At 43.0% G+C, this 10,510-nt stretch overlaps 1 protein-coding gene across 2 annotated transcripts; it reads left to right on the top strand.

Annotated features, from left to right (window-relative positions):
- The first annotated feature begins 350 nt into the window (after positions 1 to 350).
- On the top strand, positions 351 to 4,693 carry LOC120707195 (peptidyl-prolyl cis-trans isomerase CYP57-like). 2 transcript variants are annotated; one of them, XR_005688873.1, is made up of 12 exons: positions 355 to 663; positions 959 to 1,137; positions 1,227 to 1,325; positions 1,480 to 1,583; positions 1,668 to 1,812; positions 2,467 to 2,686; positions 2,788 to 2,845; positions 3,323 to 3,527; positions 3,689 to 3,856; positions 3,951 to 4,137; positions 4,264 to 4,324; positions 4,405 to 4,693. XR_005688873.1 is itself a non-coding variant. In XM_039992033.1 (11 exons), exons 1-10 carry the CDS (start codon positions 444 to 446, stop codon positions 4,089 to 4,091), a joined length of 1,539 nt encoding a protein of 512 aa, XP_039847967.1. In that variant the 5' UTR covers positions 351 to 443; the 3' UTR covers positions 4,092 to 4,137; positions 4,264 to 4,693. The 2 variants fall into 2 exon arrangements, 1 of the variants encoding a protein (XP_039847967.1); XM_039992033.1 differs by having other exon boundaries at positions 351 to 663; positions 4,264 to 4,693.
- Positions 4,694 to 10,510: the final 5,817 nt, after the last annotated feature.

Below are 10,510 nucleotides of genomic sequence, written 5' to 3'. Positions count from 1 at the left end.
GACTCAATTACGTAGATCCCTATAAATTAATACATGAGTGCCAATACGTATCAGATATTTATACCAACTTTGTCCATTGCAACGCACGAGCATAATTGCCTATTTACCATAGAATTGCAGTGTTCTTTATAAAAATATATTTTAGTGGCTTACGACAAAAACCGTATTTTAACTGTGTCCACCAGCAAATTTTCCCCAATTCATCGTTTCCACGACACGTAAACAAGCCTCATCCCATTTGCTAAAAAAAAAACCCTCATCCCAAATCGAGATGCCCTGACCCAATCCGGCCCAGCCCAACCACGAACCGGACCGACTCCTAGGCTCTACCGAAAAAAGGAGGAGACCGACGGCCCGGCCGGACGGCGACCACGCGCGAGAGGTAGGGAGCGTCGCGGCGTAGGGCGGCGGCGCCCGGAGGCGACAGCGGCGAGGCAGGCAGGATGTCGTCGGTGTACGTGCTTGAGCCCCCGACGAAGGGCAAGGTGGTGGTGCAGACGACGGCTGGCCCGCTCGACATCGAGCTGTGGCCCAAGGAGGCCCCCAAGGCGGCGCGCAACTTCGTGCAGCTCTGCCTCGAGGGCTACTACGACGGCACCCTCTTCCACCGCGTCATCAAGAACTTCCTCGTCCAGGGCGGCGACCCCACTGGCTCCGGCACCGGTACGATCCCAATCGACTATCTCCCCACCCCACCATGAGCATACACCTAAACAACATATCTAGGGTTTCTGATTCCACATCTTAATGTTCATATGTACCGAATCGATCCAATGGTTTCTATTCAATTACAAATTAATGCTTCAAATTTGATGAATTCGTGCCCGAGTAACTTAGCTGATTGTTCTGGTATATAAGGTTCCGGCGTTATGTTATGGGTGTGAGGCTGTGAGTGGAGGGAGGGTTTGGTGTGCTTCGATTTGAAGCTGATGTCGTTTTTCTGGCTTCACTCCTGCAGGGGGTGATAGCATCTATGGTGCGCCATTTGCGGATGAGTACCACTCGCGGCTGAGGTTTAACCACAGGGGTTTAGTGGCGTGCGCCAATGCTGGCACGCCTCATTCGAACGGGAGCCAGTTCTTTATCACCCTTGACCGCTGCGATTGGCTTGACAAGAAGAACACCATCTTCGGGAAGGTACGGTGTCTTAATTCGGGAGCTCCTCGATGTGCGTTTCGTATGTTGTTCCTTTGGAGTCATCACGTTTTGCTATGTGTTGTGTGCAGGTTACTGGTGATTCTATTTTCAACCTTCTTGCCTTGGCTGATGTTGAGACAGATAAGGATGATCGACCTGTGTACCCACAGAAAATTCTTTCAGTAGAGGTGCCTTTTCTCTCCTGTAACATTTTGCTGTTATTAACATTCTGGTACTTACCTCTGTGTTTCATCAGGTGATAGATAATTTACCAAGTAGTTTTCCTAACCGTTGAATCCAAACTAGTTATTTATCCTTATGTTTCGTTTTTCTGTTTCTTAGGTTCTCTGGGACCCATTTGAGGATATTGTTCCAAGGCAACTTAAGAAGGCTGAGTCTGTTGCCAAGGCTGATGCTGAGGTGAAACCTAAGAAGAAGGCAGTTAAGTAAGTCATCTCCTCCAGGTAGTTCTTAGGATAACCGTACAGTGCCTGTTGGATCATTTCTGACCCAAACTGTTAATCTTTCAGGCAACTTAATGTGCTCTCTTTTGGAGATGAAGTAGAAGAGGAGGAGAATGAGGCAGCTTCCTCTGTTCCGGCCAAAATAAAAAGTATTCATGATGTCTTGGACGATCCCCGTTTCCTTAAAGGGGAACCAGATGATGTACAGCTGGTGAGTTTATCACTTGTAGTGAAAAAGAAAATGTTCACCATCATTTAATAAAACTTTTTCTAGTGAACGCGTTAGGCTGAAAATAACAGGATGATACCCTGTCCAGTTGGCAACAATGCCATCTAGACTCTGCCACATTGGTGTGCATATCATCTCATCTTTGCTGCCCCCCTCTGTTTGTACCTATAAGTCCTTGTTTGCTCTGCTCATAATTGAAACTCCTCCAGTATTGAATTGGTTTAGTCTATTGTACTCTTATCCGCTGGTGACTGGTGAGTTTGATCACTTGTGATCAGAAAATGTTCAACATATGAGCCGAAATGGGTGAACAGATCATGTTGAAACTGGCAGGATAATACCTTATCCAGTTGGCAGCTAGGCTATCCATAACTTGGCTGTATCTGCCATATTAGTGTGCCTACTAGCATTTTTCTTTTCTTTGTTTGTACTATAAGTCCTGTTTGCTGAATCTTTTTAATGGGTGGGTATCCTGTTATACACTGCTTGTTAATTGAATCCCTCTAGTGCTGAGTTTGCTTAGGGCATGATCTGTATCTTTTTCTGTGGCCAGTTTTTTGCATAGTGTTACCTGCTTCTGTAACTTCTTTTGCTCTGCTAAATTTAAATGGCATTGTGTGTGTTCCCACCTTGCAGTCCAAGGAGCAAGAGGAGAAGAAAAAAGACACTGTTTTATCTGTCAGGGATGCTTTGATCTCAAAGAAAGTTGACTCAAGAGAGCCAGAGCATGCTCCCGAATCTGATGATTATCCTGAAGACGAGAATGAAGAGGATTTTGACAATAGAATGCGCTCACAAATCCTTAAAAAACGTAGAGAACTTGGTGATGTTCCCCCTCGTGAAACCTCTAAAGCAGGTAGCTTATTTTGTTCAAGTTTCTATTAGAATTGTGGTTGTCCTGAAATTAGATGCAATTGTTTTGTACTCATGATCTTGATTGTGTCCTCATTGGTACAGCTAAACCACACCGGAAGGATAAGGAATTACCAGACCGCAGGTCCGATATTAAACACAGGTATGCTTTGCTCATGTACCTCATCTCCCAAAACATCATGGTTATCCTATTTGTAATGAGAGAAACACATTCATTTTGAAGTTGTTGGTAACCTAACACCCTGCATGCTTTTTCTATATGAGCCTTGACTCAAAAGTCTTGATCTCATTACATATCCAACGCTAAGTGGTCATCTTAATATAATTCATCGTTTAGATAAGAAATATACTCTGTTTAATCTTTGCTATCTTGTCACAATGAAAAGCGATTATATTTCTTCACATCGTGTGTTCAGTAATCATAATGCTTTTCATAAGCAGGGATACCAGGTACTGAATAGTGAATGTTAGCATGGACTGTATTATGCGTATCATGACAAGAATGAAGAAGAGTTCCTGTGTCTTTGCATATTTGAAATGATCTAAATTTTGACACGTATTCTATGGATAATTTAGTGTAGCAATTTTTCTAAAGTGATTCGTGGTTGTTGGTTTGCAGGAGGGACAATGATGACGATGATGATCAGGAACATGAGCTACAAAAGTCTAAAAAACTATCATTGAAGAAAAAGGGTATTGGCTCAGAAGCCAGTGCCGAGAGGATGTCCAGAACGGATGCTAATTTGCAACTTCTAAATCCAGCTGAACAAGAGAGACATTTACAAAAACAGAAAAAACGCCGGCTTCAAGGCCGTGAAGATGAGGTAACGATTTTACTTCATTCTGATAATTTTCACATTTCTCATGTCATGCCAAAATAGTTCATGCATGTTGATATGCCAGTTGGCATTTTAATTTGACCTGTCAAGCTTTGTGTTTCGCAAGTTTGCGGCCAATATTTCTTACATGTTATTTTTCTCTTTAGACTCTAACAAAGCTACAGAAGTTCAAGGCTTCTTTCCTCAGTAAGAATCCTGCTACAGATCATGTTAAAGAAAAGAATTCTGCTACTGATAAGGAAGAAAAGGAAGCTGAAGAGGACTACACAGGGTGGCACACAAACAGGCTGTCTTTCTTACCTGATTCGTCCAAGGTTGATTGCCAGGCCTTTCTTCCATTTCTCACACACGTGGGGAACTAGATGCATCTTTTAAAGATTGTAATGACATATAACTTGATGTTCACAGGATGGGATGGCTAGGAAAGATGATCCGGATGACTATGTGGTGGTAGATCCTCTTCTGGAGAAAGGAAAAGAAAAATTCAACAAGATGCAAGCGAAGCTTAAGCGGAGAGAGCGTGAATGGGCAGGCAGATCTCTCACCTGACCAGCAAGCTGCTTGATGTGTTGATGCTCCTTTCTTACCATTGATGGTACTGAATCACCTCCCCTGCATTTCCGGTTGCTCTTGTTAACTTGATACTACTGACTGTTTTTTCCCCTCGAACGTTGCAAAATGCATACACATCCTAACAGTTAACACATTGTAAATGCTGCAGTTTTGGCGTGGTGTGGAGGACCGTAAACAGCGGATATCTCATGCAGATCACGGAACTGATGGTGGCCCATCTGCAGACTGTTCTTTCACTTTTTGGTAATTGTATCATGATTGTTGAAGTTGTAATTGCCAAATGCTGCAGTTTTGGCGTGGTCTTGGGACCGTGAACTGCGGATATCGCACACAAGAGCCCGGAACTGATGGTAGAGCGCCCATCTGTAGACTACTGTTTTCCTTTTTGGTATTTGTATGTCTCATGATTGTCAAAGCTGTAAATGCAATTGTACAATAGATTGTTTTGATTTTATAGGGTCCATGAGGAAGCAACCATTTGTATCGTTAGCTACATGCTATCCGTCTTACGGAGTTCACAAAAGGAGCTAACACAAAAGTTTCTGAAATCATAATGCACGTGATTCTTGCTTTCTTTATCTCATTTTTCGGCTCATTGTGTTATGTGACAGAAAATTGGAGTGGCCTGGCGGCGAAGTTCGCAGTGGGGTAAAAGGATGCCTAGAGAACACTGAAAGAATCAGTCTCATCTTTTTTGAAAAAAAATGTCGCGTTGTAAATCGTTAGTTTGAGCTGTGGGTCGTTCGTTGATGGAGGACAGAAAATCGATGGGCTCACGTTTAGACAGATAGGCTCTGTCGATTTTTTGCGAGGCTGTCTTTTCCCGAACTTGTTGTTGGGCTCATTGCTGCCCAATGGTAACTTCACGCGGTCGCGCCTTTTTTATTTTTATATTTTTTTTAAAAAAATTTTACAGAAATATATTTTTGGATTTAGGTTTTACCGATCTAGACCCCTACCGCCCGGCAGGGGGCCTACCGCCCGGCAGGTGGGCGGTAGGGACCTATATGTAAATAAAAATAAAATTTTTTTGCGCAGAGGTCCTTGGAGGGAGCCTGCCGCCCCCCTGCCGGGCGGCAGGCCCCCTGCCGCCAACTGGTGGGCCTACACTCTGGCAAAAGGGCCACCGATTACATCCTCTCATATCACGATCATATGGAGCTCTCGTAGGACGAAACTTGTACCGTGGAAGAAACCAGACTGTCTGGCTTGTGTGGGGCGGGAAAGTACACATCCAGCCCTACAAAGCTCAATGGAAATCGAGACCGGAATAGCCGGAAACGGAACAGGCACAGGATACATGGGAAATTCCCATGTATTAGCCACAAAAGCCCGCAAAACCTTACAGCTGGGCCGCATTGAGCACAAATGCAACATTTGCGGGGCGGCTAGGCGGGCTCATTTAAGAACCCGCCTCGCCTGCAAGTTGAATTGGGAATACAATGGGAACGAGGCGGGAACCAGAAACTTACACTGGATTGCAATTTACAAGACACGAGAACATACCACGGCGGGAGTGTTCTGCCGATGCAAGGTTGGAGTTGGGGAATCGACGGTTGTATGTGCGGCATGAGGATGACCACCCCGTGGTGGAGTTTGAGTTGTCGCTCAGAATTGCAGCGGGTCGCGGCATTTGGCGTGGCACAACGTTAGTGACGACGGCGCATTTCGCGGTGGCGTACTTTCGACTACTCTCCCAGGTTGTGGTGGTGTAGTATTTTGTTATGTGCGTTTGTTTGCGTGTGTTGTCTTTGTGGTGGTGGTGATCGCTTCGGCGCGTGATGTATATTAGACGCAACTATATGGAGAGAGCTCTCCTTTTAGCGTTTCGTGGAGAGCACCTAAATCCGTCCAGATTCAGTGCATCCTGCTGCACGCCCCGACTCCCCTCATTCTCATTCGTTCGAGCATCGTCTTCCTCCTCCCATCTTCTTCACTCACCGCCGCCTCCAACCATGGCCGGGGCTCCCCCGCCGCCCACGTCCATCCCTCTAAAGCCGCCGGCCATGGAAGCTCCCCCAACCCGAATCCCCAAACCCTAACCCCGCCGGCCTCCGCCGCCACCCCGGCCGGCGGCGACCCCGCCGCCGACCGCCTCGCCCACAACCCGCCGGAGGAGTTGGTGTCCTCGCCGGAGTTGGAGAAGAAGAGAAGGAAGTAGCAAATCGAGGAAGTTAGTTTTAGGAAGGTAATAAAAGTGCTCTGGAGATATGCTTAAATGGAGAGGGCTCTCCGTTTAGCTTCTGCCATGTATATTTGCTTCTTCTTCTTAAATGACACAGCAGTGCTTCTGCTCTCTTTTTTTTTTAAAAAAAAACACCAGCAGCCCAGGCACCCAAATCCGCATGTGAGCACAGGCTAACAGGCGGCTAGATACTACGGTGCACATGCACTGCATCAAGCCTTCCAGCAAATAAGCAGGCAAGCAGCAGCTCGGGCTCGGGGTCGCATATAAGCTGACAGCCGGCGTCTCCTGGAACCACAGGTCCACGACCAGAAGTGCAGTGGTGGTTTCTGATTTGGGCACGGCGGCCGAGGACGAGGACGAGGACGACAGAGCAAGGAGCAGGCCACTGGCCAGGAGCACGGAGGCGATTTGGGAGCGGCGACCAGTCGCCGGCGGCCCGAGTAATTTAGCCCATTCGGTATTTTTAAATCGAAAGCGGGATGAATATGTGTTCATTCCCAGTGAAAAGTGGAATCCGGAAAATCCGAAAGGCTATGCATCGCCTGAAGCAGTGAGCCAAATTTTAGACTTGTCGTGTTTTTTTTTTAAATTATTTCCGCGCTTTCTCACATGCATGTGCGCAGGCGAAGACAAAATATATGATATCATCCACATGCGAGGGGATTCCATACTAAAAAACTATAAATCTTAAATTGTGCATCCAAATTTAATTCCGATTGCATCATTATTTTTTTCATGTCAAGGTCATTAAAATAAGATCACAATTGCTTATGTTTGCATAATATTTTTGAAAACTAAATTTTTTAATACTAAATAATTAATTTCGGCTACTGGGAATAAATGTTTTAACAACACGAACAAATTTTTGCGATGTTTAATATTTTGTTCATTGTACATTATTATTTGTTCATTATATTTAATTTTTTGTTCGTCAAATAATTATTTGTTCCCAAAATTTGAAATTAATTATTTAGTTTAATATATATATATATATTTTAAAAAAACACATGCAAACATAGGCAAGTGTGATCTTATTTTGAAGATCTTGTCATAAGAATGATAATGATACAATCCAAATTTGATAGTTATTACTTTTTAATTTCAGATTTGCATGCATGTGAGTGATGTGAGCACTTTTGTCTCTTCTGCATGTATGCAAAGATTCTATTCTATTTAACAGTCAATCTCTACTACTAATGGGCCGGTCCAATATAATTTGGGGTAAAAATCCATGTGCTTGAGGCAATGGTTTGCAAAATACGGCTGGGATACCCTCTCCCGTATCCTGTCCCGTTTCTAGATACCCTATCCCGTTTCCAAAGCTTTCTGTCCCGTTTCTGTTTAGCCAAAAATATAGAACAAATATAGAAATACGGACGGCAGGAAAACAAGTTTTTTTCCATCCGTTTTCACCCTACTATCAGGCATGCATAGCTGTATAGCTGAACAAATATACATGCAGCATGCAAAGCATGCCATATCTTCTTTCTTTATATTCATTTCCATCATGTTTATTTTTATTTCTAATCCTCTTGGTATGTATTTTGTCTTTCCTCTTATTTTCCTTTTATTATATTTTCCTTTTATATTTTTAATTCCACTTTTCTTATATAATCATGCGTATAATTTTTTTCATGTGTATTCATTTGTTCGCTTACAAGCTTATTTCTTTGTTTTTTAGTTGTTTTTCTTGCTTTGTAGATTAAAATTATTCATAAGTAATAATACACGATGTGCACTTGTCTATTCTCTATAAAAAGCAAATTGTTCGTTTTTGGAATCATTTTGTTCACTTTATAGGGTAATTTATTTGTACTTATTTGTTTGGGTTTGTAGACTAAATGTATTGACCATATGAACTCATTTGTTCGTAATCTTTAGTTTCTATTGGGTGCTATGCAATCAATGTTCTCGACGCCCTATTTTTTGTTCACAAAATTTTACTATTTTACTCTTGTAATCATTTGTTCGCAAATGACAATTGTTTATTCCTTTTGCTCAATTACTTATTCCTAGTAACTAAATTAATATTCCCTATTAAAAATTATTTTTTAAAAATTCATGCAAATATAATAGAGCAATTGAATTTTTATTTGAATGACCCGTTTAATAATTATAGTCTTTTGAGTTTTGAATGCATGTTGGTGATGTTATCACTTTTATCCTCATCTGCATGCATGTGCTGATTCTCGCTCCTCCAGATTTGAGTAACCTGTAATGCACAAGGTTTAATAAATAGGAAATATATATGTTGCCCATTAGATGACCTCAAGGATAGCTTGTGGTCCTAGGGTTGAGTCACTTGATTGGCCCCACTGGCGGATCTAGAGGGTGGACCAGGTGTGGGCCCTATCCCACCCTAAGATTCGGCCACAGAAGTTTCACCATCTCTTTTTTTATATTTAATCTTATTTATTTATTTTATAAAAATAGCTATTTTTTATTTTTTTGTATATAATATTTAATAACTAAATTTAGAAGGTGAAAAGGTAAGAACTTGTGTCTTTATAAAATAAGAATGACATATTCAGCAAAATATTTAACAATTTTGTTCTATTGGACCACCCTAACCTAAAATTCTAGATTTGCCACTCGTTGGCCCCTTCCTTGCCGCCACACCAAGTTTACTTAAGTACATTGTTGGCCGTGATTTTTTTCTTGCAAAAGGCAACAATACTGTCAAATGATTCCACGCCATGAAAGAATGCAAACACAAAAATGTAATTTCTTTAATAAATAGTTTTTTTGTTCAGGTGTGTATAGTTTGAACAACTTGCAAGTTATTTATAGAATATAAATTTTTTTCTAATATTTTTTATGGAAAAAATTTATTCTAAGAAATGGGAATACACAACTCTCAGATCTTGGCTCCACCACTAGCCAATAGTACATGATTGAGCATGAGGGCTAGGTGCGCTTTCTCTTCGAAAAGTATGGCCAGGACAACTAAAACTACAAAATGCCGGTAGGACCATGTCCGAGTAATCTTCACACTGAATGACATGTCCAGCGACAGCCTGACGATCGTGGACTGGGCCTACATGCCCGAGCTACGGGACAAGGCAATCTTTCAAGTCATGGACGGTGCTTGTTATGTGACCCCGACGAGCGATGGATGCGTACTTAGCAAGAAAGTCGTGTACTACTTCGACTGGCGGCACCTGGGGTTGGAGAATGAGGCCGAGGCCGACGGGGGTTGGGCATTCTTCTTGTGCAAGTGGGACATATGGTGGAGAGCGTTGACACCATCTGAAGCAGATCCCTAACCCTACACCCTAGCATAGGCGATCACTATAGGGTTCATGCCCTCCTCCAAGGCCTAGTTGCCTGGCCAAAGTGTTGGGCTATATATGCTCGAGTTGCACCAGGTTTCCATTATTAAACGCATATAGTTAGCCAATGTGTGGCTTTGATTTTGTCTTTTGCATTTAGGCTGTTTGAATTCCAAGTATCATGTTTGATTTCCCCAACTTTTAGTCAAGAATTTTATCGAATGCATCTTTGGTTTGTCCGACGTGTTGGTATGATGTTTGGATGAAGCACACCAATGATTACTCATGTACTTCTTTGCTAGACAAGTGTGAGAGCAGTACCTTTATAACACATGGTCAACATTTCACAAAAGGGAACCATTTCATAAGAGTTTCGAAAAGTGTTGTTCTAAGAGCATCTCCATGTGTTCCCAAAACACAAGTTCCAAAAAATCTAATTTTGGAAACCAACTCCAAAACACTCCTCCAACACTTGAATCTATATGGAGGTTTTCGATTTTCATAAGGGGAACTGGGCTTGATTAGTGATATATGAAATTATTTTCATCCTAAAAAAACACACTGGTATACAAAAACGATATGTTGGAAAGACTCATTTTTCCTAGGACGGGTCAAAAGGTAACCGACTCCTACAAAGGGAGCATTACTATTGTAGCAATTGGTATGCCTTTGGAAAAGCATTTAGCGGCAGCGGGATCCCAGGCGGGCACCTTCCAGTGGCGTGAGCATGGCTCGGGCGCACCAAGCGGGAGTCTCCATGGGCGCAAAGGCTGCTAGCAGCATGACATAGCTGCTGCTACGGCATCGAGCGGCATGGGTGGAGGTGGCTCGCCGTCGAGGGCGGTGCGGCCGGTGGAGCATGCCCATGCTGGCTCTTGCTTGCCCATCGAGGGGTGGAGTACACCCACGACGACGGAGTGACTGTCGGTGTTAAG

This window comes from Panicum virgatum, chromosome 5K (assembly GCF_016808335.1).
Source record: "Panicum virgatum strain AP13 chromosome 5K, P.virgatum_v5, whole genome shotgun sequence".
Classification (NCBI taxonomy): Eukaryota; Viridiplantae; Streptophyta; class Magnoliopsida; order Poales; family Poaceae; genus Panicum; species Panicum virgatum.
This window is presented reverse-complemented; position numbering and strand designations above follow the sequence as displayed.

Excerpts from the sequence above, each read along its gene's own strand:
- LOC120707195 (XM_039992033.1), top strand. The coding sequence starts at position 444 with ATGTCGTCGGTGTACGTGCTTGAGCCCCCGACGAAGGGCAAGGTGGTG. Across the intron at positions 1,584-1,667 it reads CCTAAGAAGAAGGCAGTTAA|GCAACTTAATGTGCTCTCTT; the intron begins GTAAGTCATCTC and ends TTAATCTTTCAG. Across the intron at positions 3,528-3,688 it reads TTCAAGGCCGTGAAGATGAG|ACTCTAACAAAGCTACAGAA; the intron begins GTAACGATTTTA and ends TTTTCTCTTTAG.